Raw genomic sequence first — 13,592 nt, forward strand, 5'->3', positions numbered from 1 at the left:
CAGCTATGGACCAAGATCTTTAACACATAAACCTTTGGGGGACATTTAATATCAAAACCATAACAACTAGTGATACAGAAAACAGGTAGAGACAAAGTCTTTTGATAGCTAGATGGACATTCCCCCTCACCCCCTGCAAAGAAGAGTGGTTTAGCTATAGGTAAGTTCCACACACACACACACACACACACACACACACAATGTGAGGACACATGGAGGTACCCAACTGTGACCCAAGGAGAGAGGTCTCATAAGGAAGCAACCTGGCTGACACCTTGATATTCGACTTCCAGTCTCCAGAATATATATAAAAAAAATCAATTCCTTTTACTTAAATAAAGAAGTTCTAGTGCTAGAAAGAAGCAGTTCTTGAAAATGAGCTATCTAAAGAGATGTTATTATTCAAAAGAATTATTCACTAGTGTGGATCTCATACAAATTGTTTAGCTTCTCAAAACCTTAGTTCTCTCATCTGTCAGACTCCTACCTAAACCAAGATCCCTGGCAATAACAATAGCAAAATAATTGCCGTGAAAAGTCCAGAAAACAAACTCAGTTTCTCTATATTCTCATACAACACTTCGGATATCAGTTGTGAGTTTGTTTTTCCCGCACCAATTCTCCAACTCTCTGAATATAACCTGGGTATTCTACAATATAATTCAATCCTGACCTCACCCAGAGTTAATGTCAGATGGATGCCACAAGTTAAGGACTCAAATCCAGAAGATTGCTCCTAGGTCCTCGGCACTTCTGACCAACCAGCTACAAACTGGGGCTTCTCACAACCCCCTTCTCCGTTTCAATAATGTGCTAGAATGGCTTACAAAACTCAGTGAAACACTTTATTTACATTGCTGGTTTGTTATAAAGGATATAACTCAGGAACAGCCAGATGGAAGAGATGCACAGGGCAAGGCATTGAGTTGGCAGCGGTGGGTGGGGTGAGGGGAATCTCTGGTCTTGCCATCCTCCCAGTACTTCCAAACAGGAAAATCTTTTTTTTTTTGCGGGGGTACTAGGGATTGAACTCAGGGACACTTGACCACTGAGCCACATCCCCAGCCCTGTTTTTTTTTTTTTCCCCATAGTTAATCATTTTCTACTTTATTGAATTCAGTTCTGTATTTTCTTTCTTGTACTTTTTTTTTATTTAATTGATTTTATTTTTTTAAATACAAGACAGCAGAATGCATTACAATTCTTATTACACGTATAGAACACAATTTTTCGTATCTTTGTATATAAAGTGTGTTCACATCAATTCATGTCTTTATACATATACTTTTGTTGTTGTTGTTTTGCATTACAATTCTTATTACACATATATTACAGCCTGAGCCATCACATCCAGCCTCAACAAATCTTTCAAGAGTATTTATAGAACTTATTTCCAGTCTATCTCATCCCAGTCCAGAAGTTGGTAGGCAGGGATCAAAACGACTCTCTAATACGTGGTCTTTCTAGTGGCCAGCCTCATCCTGAGATTATGTAGAGAACCCCACCACAAGACACCTGAACACAAGTGTGATTAAAAGGGGCTCAGGGTAAGTAATAAGACACTACCATCGTTTGGGAATTCTAAGAGTTTTAGGACCTTTGTGACAGGAAAAGTAAAAATTCACCCAAAAAACTTAAAATCACTACATTATACAATAATAAAGTAGAATATTTTATTTTTATAAAACTATCACTCAGAAAATATTGTTACATTGTGATTATGACATTATGATTTAATCTCCTTTTTTAAAAGAAAGGTTTTCTGAAGAAATGGTTTGGAGTCTATCACATTTATCAGACGCTTTTTCGTTATTTCTTTCCATTTTTGCAATTCTAGATCCAAACTGCATGGCCCGTTTTGGTAGAAGAGCTGAGGCTGTAAGACCAAGTTCTACAGCTGCAAGACGTAAAATTAATTTTTCACCAATTCCACGGGGTAGAGTCAAGTTTGCCTTTTCCCAAACCGGTAGTGAATTTAGAAAGGAGACAACATTTTCATCCAGGAAAGGAAATCTAAAATAAACAGATAAACAATGAAATTGTATAAAAATAAAATCAATCTGTTAAAGATTATTCATATAATTTTATGACTAATATTTAACCACATTAAAAAAGTATTTCATAATGTGACAATTTTAATACACGTTACTAAATAATGTCTCAAATAAATTAGATAAAGAAACAACTTCAAATTGTTTCACAAAGTTATCTTGGGTATGCCTTGAAAACAAGCATGATCTCAGTTAACTACTCATTCTCATCTGTGTTTGATCTTCACCATTTCTAAATAAACTGAATTTTAAGGATACAAAACCAACATAGAAGGGCTCCACAATTTTGGACTCAAAAAACACTCACTTATGGTATTCAAATTGTTTAATTACATTTAAACTGTTCAAATGATGACAAATTAGTATAACAGAACAAAATATTAGATTAAAAAAAAAAACTTTCTGCCTTTACACTTCTCTATTTCCCCACAAATTTTTGATTGCTTTTTAGTTTGTTTCCAATATTTTAACATCCCTTTCTCCACTCCTACCAATTTCTCAAAATGCAGTATGATGACACTAGTGTTCATATTTTATTATATTTTTTACCTACCGTTAGTAGAAGGATGGGAAAGCATACAGGCTTTTTTTTTTTTTTTATGTAGGATATAAGAATGAACTAACTTCAAAAATACATATACAGACTAATCAAACAGATTACTATTACTATGTATTTAAAGATACATAATTATTTAGCTCTAACCACTATAATTTGTATTTGTTATAATTCTGTTTTAGCTGTTTTAAACACTTTTCATTTATACTCTTATATTAATGCAACATGATACTTTTATACTGGGCCATTAGAATTAACTACTCTTATCAGATGAAACAGTAGACTATAAAACAGTAGATTACTTAAACAGAATTCTACTCTTTAGAAAGTACCTTGGTCTCTGAAGGTTTTAAGTAATCTGCAATGTGACTAAACTGGGTTTTTTAAAACAATCATAGAACCATAGAGGGAAATCTAGTACTGGGACCACCACTGAAACACTGAACACTCAAATATATAGGGATACAAGCAGATCCATCCAGAGAGACAAAGCCAGATTCTCTATCACTGGAGAAAAAAGTCTGGGGGCAGGAGCTTGTACTTTATACTGGTTTTGTTTAAAACAAAACAAACCTCTTTAAATACCTTCTCTTGGTCTTACACTATCTGTTTTACTTTTAGTCTCTTTGTCAGTCTTAAAAGTAACCAAATCACTTGGAACTTTATTGAAAAGACATTTCTTGGAGAAAGAGTTCTGGAAAACAACTGCTCCCTGGCCCCTCCCAGCTTTGCTCATGACTGTCTGTAACAATGAAGCCAAGACATTACTGCTGTTCCCTCATTCATAGAACAATCTCCATATAAACTTTAAAAGTCTCCTTTTATAGTCTACTGTTTTTACCCAAACACCTTATAATGCTCAACTAATGAGAAATACCTTGCTTCTTTTCCATGATCAGCAATAACTCTGTCATCACGACCAAGGTTTCTAGAAGAAATTCGATCCAGTTCCATTGCTATTTCCTCATTCAACCCTTCTAGTCCAAGTGTCTGAAAACGGACACGATGACGAGAGTAACCTGCAAGTTGCTCATCTGCACCAATTCCAGTGAGAATAACCTATAGAAGTTTAAAGAACTCCATATGAAAATATGGCCTACTATACAATACAATAAAATAAAAGCTTAAAAATTATAGCCATAAAGATAACATTTTTAGAGAAAAATTAAAGTCAGAAAATAGTAAGATATGCTCAATTATTAAGAAGTCACATCCACTATATTATAGTTTAAATACAATTAAAACATGCTATATTCTTGCAACATTAAATGCCCAAAAGCTTTAAGGGTCAAAATTAGGCTCAAAAATTCTTAAAAGCAGAAATAATGAACCATACCTTTGCATTACTCTGATATGATTTTATTTCATCCTGTATCACTAAGCAACCAGTTCCTCTAGAAGCAAACCAGACTGCACAGCCAATGCTATCATCCAAAACTGTATCCAAAGGTTGAATTAAGTGGCATATTTGAGTTCTTCTCAGTTTTTGGAGTTCTTCTAGAGTAACATTAATTTCAATGAAATTCCAAATTCGAGAAGGATTAACAGCTTGCAGTTCCTTCAGTCCTGCTCTTCCTGTGACTCTATCTGGTATATTATCATCATCAGGACTATTAACAGCAACATTCTTAGAGAATTCTTCAGAAAGTATTTCACAGTAATTTTTCTGTTTGCTTCTTTTTTTATTAAAGCTAGTTGGTAAGATCTTATCTTTACTCATGAAAGCTACATTAAGAAGATCAATTGGTTCATCTAAAGGAATATGACGATCAGCAAGGGTTGCAATCACCATGGAATCGATGCCTCCAGAAAACAGGATTGCAACATTTGCTTTCTTATTACAAAGTTCTGAAACTTCATTTGGTACCAGGTTTTCATCCCTTCGTAAATACAAGACACGTCTCTTGACTGCAAGACTTAGGACATCAATGAACTGCTGAACTACTTTTTTCGTGTGTCCATCTGTAAGAAAGACCTGAAGTGTCTCTCTTGTAGGTGGAATGTTGGAAGTGTTTCTGCATTGAGTTTCTAATGTAGCTTGTGGCAATATCATATTTAAAGGAACAATAGGTTTTTTAAGATATAGTTTGGCTTCATTTGCTATTACTGACACAAATGTTGGTAAGTCTGCTGAAATTTGATTCAGTCTATTAACACATTCATCAATAACATTCTCCTTAGAAACAGATTTCCAAGGATATAATTTTAAAATTACACATCTAGAAATGGCAGTAGATTTGAGATCAATTCTAAAAATTCCAGATGCTGGAACTTCTTGCCACTGATTTGCCACTGTAGATTTTTGGGAGCCCACTGAAGAGAGGCAGAAACTCTTGCCCAAATTACTAAAATGCCAAAGCAAGCTACGGCGACCAAAAAAATCCCTACCAAACCATAAGTAATGAGTAGATGCTTGATAATATATGAAAGACCAAGGACCTCGGACTTCTGAGAAGAGTGATAAAATATCAGACTCATCCATACAAGAGGAAAGATAATTAAACATAATCTGAGTATCATTCTCTTCAGCTTCAAACTTTATTCCACTGAAGACTTCTCCATTCCATAGGAACACATTACCTCTTTCATCTTCTACAGGCTGGGCAGTCAAAACACCTCTCAAATGAAGGACATGACCAGAGAATAAACACTGGTAGTTAACACCAGACTTTAAAACCTGTTTACCACTATTGGGGCCCCGTCGCTGAAGACTGTACAGTAAATCTTCTTCTAAATCTTTACTGAAATGCTCAGCAGAAAAGCTTACAGAACAACAGATGCCACACATTGTTATGAAATCAACGTGACTATTTCTTGATTTTAGTTTTCTCTGAATTTTCTATGTCTTGGTATTCTTTTTTCAGTTCATCCAAGATATCTGTGGAAGGGAGAAAGAAAAAATATTAAGTAAAATTCTTGAACTTTTACTTAATAATTCATAAGCCAACACAGGCTACTTACCAAGATCAAACTAAACAAGTACACATACTGTGTGAGGGCCAATAATAATTTATAATGGGCTATAACAAAGCATGTTGATCTTTCAGAGAAATAGTGTACAATAAGTGCTTATTTTAGTTCAGGCATTTGGCTAAGCACTTTTACATACAATCTTATTTTAAACCCCATGAGACCTTAGAGGATCAAAGTATTTCACCAAAAGTCACTGTTAGGTCGATGGAGGTGGCTGAGGAACAAAGCACCAAGCAACCTGCGCGTAAAAGAACCACCAATCAGTTGCTGACCCAACCACCTGTCAATCAGCGGAGTCTCCTGGCCAATCCTGGATCTTGGCCAGCTCCCCTAGACCAACCCCAGTAGGACAAGGGACTCTAAAAATCCCCTTTTCCTGTCCCAAACCCTCCCTTCCTGCCCTAATCCCAATAAAAATTCCAGTCCAGTCAAGCTGTCCACTTTTCCTCAGACCCACCCTGTTGGTCTGAGGGTCTCGCCTAGGAGCAAAATCTCAATAAAGCCTCGATCAGCAGCCTTTTTAAATCTGCCTCCTTTTGGTCGCCGCTGCCTGACCTCACAGTAACAAAGGGAGAAAATGGTATAATGGTTTTTCCTACATAGATCTCTCAAATTCTTAAGTACATGTTAATAACTACTGCTTTCCAACACATCTTATGGGTTTTTTTGTTACTATATTTGGAAAGATAACTTGAAAGAAATCACTATCAACCTTTAGACATATATCTAAACATTTGTATATAATTTAATTGAGGCATCATTATGAATTTTCATAGAAAACCTACAAAAGATTTTCTGTGCCTTTCCACACAAAACACTAAAACAAACAAACAAACAAACAAAGGAAAAAAACCTCAACAACTTACTTTTGTTTTCAGAAAGCATTTCTGTTCGGTCTGCAAGAAAGAATATGTTGCTGTTCTGTTGTTGCCTATATACTTTCTGCAAAACATAATTTAGGCTAACATTAAGATTTGATCTAAAAAGAGTAGATGTGAAAACTCTGGATGCTATTATAACTTATTCTTGAATTTCAGGAATAAAATGTTAAGACTAATACTTAAGCAAAAACAAATGAACAAATAAAGGTATGCGACCACACCATTGATACTATTTATGCTGAAGTAAAATTTTTTTCCCTCTGTGTATACAATACCATTTTCTTTAAAAAGCCTCCTACCAAACTACACATTTATTATTTACTTTATCAGAAAATATTGATAATATTTTCTTATCAATAAGTGTTCTTTTACAATATTATATGGTAAAACATACTATAGTTTATTTGCTTAGTCCTCTAATAAAGTATTCCCAGCTCTTCACTAATTAATGCTAAAGTAAATTCTTGTGTGCTTCCATTGTTGTCTTAAGTATTAATTACTACAAATAGAACTGCTGGGTTATACACTTTTAAGGCTTTGCTACATCCCATCAATTTTTCCTCCAGAAAGCTTGCATTAATTTGACATAACCTCTAATATCATACAAGAGACAATATCACAAATGTCTAAACTGTCAGTTATTAAATAATCTTTAAAATGCTTTAAATTTTTAAATCATTTTAAATTTTAGAATCATTTCTTTTTGAACTTTAAAATGAGTTTTCACAGTGTAATTATACATGCTTATTAATGAATGTTGATGGAAATGGAATTAAATAACCATATCAAATATTTACAAGATTTGTCTACAATTTTTGGAGGAAGGAGAAGCAATTTATCCTTTTTTGTTAACAGTTTTCTACAATCATTTAAAGGAACAGTATCCCCTCTTCTCAACATATTTAAAGATCATTTGCTTCAAAAGAAAACACCAATTCAAGTACAAAATAAGATCACTGGTGATTGTAGCTCCAAGATACCAAAGTACAATTAGTGACATTTGTTCCAATGATAATGTGAATGATAATATGACAGGGGAAAATATCTTCAACTATGAAATCTATCTATATACACATAAAAAAAAAAAAAAAGCCCAAACTAGGAATATGTTTACAATTTAAAAAGATGCTGAAATCTTACACAGATAGAATTCTTTTATTTTTTTCTTGTTACTAGGGATTGAACCCAGAGGTGCCTTACCACTGAGCCACATCCCCAGCTCTTTCTATTTTGAGTCAGGATTGTACTAAATTGCTTAGGCCCTTGCTTAGTTGCTGAGGCTGGCCTGGAACTTGCGATCCTCCTGCCTCAGCCTCCCAAGTTGCTGGGATTATAGGCATGTGCCACCGCACCCAGCCAGATGCAATTCTTACACATAATTCTTATAACTTTATTATATAGTTAATACAAATATTCAATCCCACCCCCCCGCAACATACTATTCAGAATTCCTCTAATAACTTACCCTGTTCTTCTTCAAGTTAGAAAGTTCATCCACAACAATTTTTTGTTCTTTAATCTATTGAAATAAAGAAAAACTCTTTAAATCAGAGGTTTTCAAAGTTTGCTCAATAAAGTCCGTGAAGTGACTCTTTTAAAACTTGAAAGATGAGCTAGGATAAGGGGCTATCACATACTAATTGTCCAAATGGGCAATCTGTAAATATATAGGTTCTTTCCAACAGCAGTCTATGAGGGGAGACAGGTAGGAAAAAGAGGAGGAAACAGTGGTTTTATCTGCCAAGAGTTAGGTAACCCAATGAGTTCAGACAGAGAAGTTGATTTTAGTAAGCAGCATTCATGCCAATGGTCAGTTTACTAAACACAGTTTATACCTTTTATTAAAAACAGGCAACATGCACCAAAAGTAATACCAATCTTTTGATTAACTTTTAAAAGTTATGTGTTAGCTTAAAAAAATGGAATAAGAGGTGGACTATTTTTTCTAATTGCTAGTGCTTTTCATGACTTATGTTAGCAAAAAAGGACTGCACTGGACGCAAACTTCAAGGATCACTTCAGCCTTTTGTTCAGGAATGGATTATACCCACAGGAATGGACCCATTTTCCTGGTGGAAAATGAGCCACTGGCCAAAGGAGGAGTTTAGACTTATATAAGTTATACTGAGAGGTAATTTAATGAGTGTGTCAGTTTGGGTACTCAGGAATTTGGATTTTTGGGTTGGGGGGTCAGTGACCAGCGCCTGGAGAGGATTTATCTGGAAGAGATTAGTGTTTCCTAGAGACTATCATTCTAGATTTCATGAAACACTTTCTCCCCACCAGTGGCCAGCATCTAAAAAGGATTTATCTCAAAGAGATGAAAGTTATCAATGTATGGCTTTTTCTTTCCTTTCCCCAGGCTACACTATCTTGGGGTTTTCCATTTTCCATATTTATCAACTTATGTACTAAATGATACATTCAGACATTTAGATCTACCAAATAGTACTAAATGCCCTATCTGGGGCAGTATGATGTTATCACTTTTGTGATTGAATCATTCCCCTTTGGATATTAGACTAAGCACAGTGTTGGCACTGTTGAACTAGACTACACATTTTAATCAGTAGAAGACAGCTCAATTAAGTAAAAACAAATATTTTTTAAACTCTTTTCAGTAACTACATCAGTAGTAAATGGCTTACTATGGTAACAATCAGTCTGTGCTATATTTTGAAAAATCATCCCTACCACTATGAATGTGCACCTGTCTCCACAATTGACAGAGGTGTGGACTAGATTGAATTAAATTCCGAGGCAAAATCTGTACAATCTTCTCCAGAATTTAGTTTGCTTGTACAGTACTTTCCCATTTATTTTAGGAATGGCAGATATAGTTTTTATGTCAAAGAAGGATACTGATATAGGGAGATAAAAGACACTTGCACAACATGTCACTGGTAGTTTGGGGCAGAACCAAGTAGAATCTAGGACACTTAATATGTGAGAGGCTATACCTATTCTTCTTCATGGAGGTTTGAAGATTTTGTCTATTTATGGCAGTTAAGATTAATGCTATGTTGACTTCCTCTTCCCCTTTTTCTCAGGAGAGAAGTGACAATCAGACGCATGTTATAATCTAGGTAAGAAAAAGTAACAACTGAGAGGAGGAGATACCTTAGTAAGCCTTTGCTGGGGTCCCGACAGGATATGAAGGTGGCTGCTCGGTGGCGTTAAGAGTGTACTAAGCACTGAGATGAAAGGGGCATGTTTAAAATGAGCTTCAGAGGCAGAACATATAGGTCTTCGTGATGGACATGAAGGATGACTCCCAGTTTGCTGGCACGGATAACTGGGTGGAGAATATTCGTGGCCCAACAGATTTGAGGTTTGGCTGGTTTAAAATGAGCAAGGGGGCAAAAATCAACCAAAACCTCCGCCCCAATGTGACCCTCACCTGGGTCTAGTCTCAAGGCAAGTTTCAAGTTCTCCCTTAAGTTAATGCCACTATTTCAGGAAAGGATTAACTGCAGCTGTCAAGTGCTACGAATGAGAAGAACAAAGCAGAGCAGTAAAGCTAAGGTGGAGCCAAGTCCCCAGGTTGCCCGCGGCAGACCATCTCTGGGGCCCAGTGACGCCAGGTCCTGGGCCCCGAAGTTTCTCGTTGCATCCCATGCTCACCTTGTTGCTAAGCTCCTCCTTCTGTGCTGTAGAGTTATCGGTGGAAACCAACACAGCGCTATCGTCTGACCGCGTCCCACGGATGGGCATCTCCACGCCGCGCAGCATATGCAGGATGCACACTGGAAGCGTCAGCCGCCTTTAGTCCCAAACACGGCGCGTGCGCGTTCTCAGAGGCTCCACCCCCCCCCCTCCATCTCCCTTCTGAATCCTACCAATGTCATTTGCACTCGGACGCACGCGCAGACCAGGTCTGGCCCAAAAGTATCTATGCGCATGCGCATAGCTACTTCGAGTGCAAAACCGCAGAACCTGGTGCGGAGCCTGCGAGGGTCCCGAGTCGTCCCCTAGTGGACTGGAGGTAGAAGCGCTTTTGCGATCTCTTCACTCCCTCACATCCAAGGTTATGCGCCTCCCAGTGGTAAATGTAAAGAATAGTAGCCCAGTAGAAACACAGTTAATGTTTATTATCTAGGCAAAGATATGAAGCTAAGGTAAAGATTAAAGACATACAGTGCTGGAACAAAACTGTACTGACCAGATACGTTTTTGTCGACTTGTGGTTAGGGTTGCCAAATTAAAACATAGTTTTGTATGAATTTCAGATGAATGAATAGTTTTTTTTTTAGTGTATATCCCATGCAGTATTTGCAATATATCATCCTCTGAGGGAAAAAAAGACCAAAATTTGGAAATAGGCTAAAGAGATTATTGGGTGTTCTTTCAGTGCTCTTCTGGGCTTGACTTTCTATTGACAGTAAATCAGCCCAACTCAGGCAGGGATTAACTATAGAGGAAGAGGGCAAAGGAAAGAGATTAACTTGTAGATTTTTGTCTGGGTGAAGTACAAATAATTTGTTTTGTGGACCAGATAACACCACAGGATGTGACTTACTAACATTTCTTTACTAACATACTGCCTAGTTGTAAATGCTCTTTGAATTGGTTTAACATTTTATTGGATCTTTTATTAATAAGTTTAATAAAATTTTGCCCTGTGCTAACTTCATATTTTCATGGGAAACATGATTTTTGAAAATTATTCTCTAATATTGAAAATATCAAATTTATGTGGAGATGGTCAAGTGGACTCGTGATGAAGCCAGACTGTATGACTTAAAGGAATGCACTCCAGGGGGTAAGCCCAAGGTATATCTTATTGGCTTTTGGAGTAAATCCTAAAGATTATAAAATCCATACTTTTTATTTTTTCTTTTTATTGATTGTTTTACCTCTTTCTTCTTTTTTTTGCTTTTTTACATTTCTAATAAATTATTCCACAGAGGCAGTGGCAATGATTGGAATTTTAGATTATGGTTTAACCATTTGGTGATATTTGTTGGATGACAGACATCTAGTCTCTTTTAGAAGAGAGATGCCAGTGAACCCAGATGCCAGTGAACTCAGTTTGTTAGTTTTTTTTTTTTTTTTAAAGAGAGAGCGAGAGGGGGAGAGAGAGAAAGAGAGAATTTTTTAAAAAATATTTATTTATTTTTTTTAGTTTTCGGTGGATACAACATCTTTGTTTGTATGTGGTGCTGTGGATCGAACCCGGGCCGCACGCATGCCAGGCGAGCGCGCTACCACTTGAGCCATATCCCCAGCCCCTAGTTTTTTTTTTTTTGTCTTTTGTGATTTCAAATTAATTTTGTACTCACTAAGAAGGAGAATAGCTATGTAAGATTTGAACTGGTGAAGTTTTGTTTCTGTGTTTTTCTTGCAATCTGAGATTGAGGTTGTAAAAATGAAGCAATAAGCTCTGTATGTGTCTCTGTATTTATACTTTTAACAGGCTTTATATTTCATTGTGTTAAAGGGTATTAATAAATCTACTATAATGTCCCTTATTTTAAAATGCCTTTGGTTTATAGAGTTTATAAGCAGTTGTATAAATCCCCAGTACTTTAAATGTGCTAGACTTTTAGGAAAAAATTTCTTTTTATAAAACTGCTAGCTCAGAAACATTTTAAGAATCACATTTATGTAATTAAAGTGAATCTTTGGAAAAATGAAATTGAATCAATAAATTTGATTTAATAAAGAAAAGCAATTATATGTCTTTTCTCTGATGTATCAATGTTAAGTAAAATACATGTACATATTTTATACTTTATAACATTTAGATTTGTTTTCTCATAAAAAGATACACTACTGAAATTTACTAAACTTATTTTATTGATTAATCAAGTTTGTATTACTGCTTCATAATGTTTAAATTTATGAAAAAATGAGCATTCAGATAAACTTTTTATATCAATAATAATTATATTTAGTACTGCATAAATTTAAACATAAATCCATAACTTAAAACCTTGAGGTAATATTGAATTAAGTCAATGATTAAGTGTTAGAAAACTAGTTTATTTATAAAGTTGATTATGGAAACATTTATGAAAATAATTTTAAGTTTATAAAACTTTATTTTTGTTTTTATATGTCTTAGAATAGCTATCCTTTTGGGTCATGTTAATGAACATGTTCATTTCTGTCACCTTCAGAAGGTATGAACAGAATGGGTATAGTGGTAGATGGTTGTGTTGTATACTTAGGAGTTCGGTTAATCTGTTAACATGATTGCATGTGACCATTGTCAATTATTAACATCCATCCAATTCTCTCTGAAATAGAAATTACTAAATTGGTTAAATGTTATAATTAATATGTAATTATTATGTATTAATTATGTAGTTATAATTAATATAGTTGAAACTCTATTAGGGGAAAATATAATAGAAAAACGCAGGGTAGTAGAAAAGACTCTTGTTTTGCAAAGACACAGGGGTTCTAAAGGTAAGTATCACTTAGTTCCAGGATATGAAAGAGCAGTGAAAAATGAAACTTGGGGTTATAGTAAGTTGAAGAGGTTGGATGAAAGTGAACTTTATTTACCTTTCTTAATATAATTGGCCCTTAAAAAAAACTATGTAGTATGCTGAAATTTTGGAAAAGTTCATTTAGTTTTGGAGGCTAAGGTACAAGGTAAATATTTTTTAAAGACTTTTACTGCCAAATGTTATATTAATGAAAATTGGTGGCATTTCTCTTTTAAACCACCTCTGGATCCATTTTCAAAAACCTTGGAATGAACTTCATCAATTGGGATATCTTTTTAACTAGTGTCTAGAGATGAAGTTTATATATAAAACTAAAGAGACTGAGCATCCCAATACAGTCCTCTTTGCACCCCATCATCTATTGTCTGGCTAGAAAAGTATGAATTATAGTTAATGTTTAAATTGATTGATTTTTTTGACTCACAATTATGTCCATATTGAGTATCCACAAACTGCTTATTGGTATACATCAGTTAATTTCCTTTTAAAAGTGGGTTGTTGTTTATGACTTTGCCTTCTTCTGTTGTTTTTGTTTCTTCAAAGGAACCACTCAGGATGACAATACTAAACAAAGTGATGATGATCATATTGGCATGGTGCTAACCTGTTTCTACATTTTTATAGTTTTTTTCTTTTCGTGTTTATCCAATTGCTTCTATTTACTTCTTCAGTT

General features: G+C 35.1%; 2 protein-coding genes across 2 annotated transcripts; both read right to left on the bottom strand.

Annotated features, from left to right (window-relative positions):
* Positions 1 to 1,648: 1,648 nt before the first annotated feature.
* Asnsd1 (asparagine synthetase domain containing 1) lies at positions 1,649 to 5,395 on the bottom strand. Its single transcript, XM_071618993.1, has 3 exons — positions 3,944 to 5,395; positions 3,485 to 3,666; positions 1,649 to 2,013 (listed from the first exon to the last, which is right to left on the bottom strand). Exons 1-3 carry the CDS (start codon positions 5,393 to 5,395, stop codon positions 1,734 to 1,736), a joined length of 1,914 nt encoding a protein of 637 aa, XP_071475094.1. The 3' UTR covers positions 1,649 to 1,733.
* A 7-nt stretch (positions 5,396 to 5,402) lies between these two features.
* Asdurf (ASNSD1 upstream open reading frame) lies at positions 5,403 to 10,261 on the bottom strand. The gene is made up of 4 exons (XM_027925029.3): positions 10,086 to 10,261; positions 7,927 to 7,980; positions 6,447 to 6,522; positions 5,403 to 5,485 (listed from the first exon to the last, which is right to left on the bottom strand). The coding sequence occupies exons 1-4, from the start codon at positions 10,191 to 10,193 to the stop codon at positions 5,415 to 5,417; spliced, it is 309 nt and encodes a 102-aa protein (XP_027780830.1). The 5' UTR covers positions 10,194 to 10,261; the 3' UTR covers positions 5,403 to 5,414.
* Between the last annotated feature and the right edge of the window lie 3,331 nt (positions 10,262 to 13,592).

Source organism: Marmota flaviventris, chromosome 11, assembly GCF_047511675.1.
Source record: "Marmota flaviventris isolate mMarFla1 chromosome 11, mMarFla1.hap1, whole genome shotgun sequence".
In the NCBI taxonomy this organism is placed as follows: Eukaryota; Metazoa; Chordata; class Mammalia; order Rodentia; family Sciuridae; genus Marmota; species Marmota flaviventris.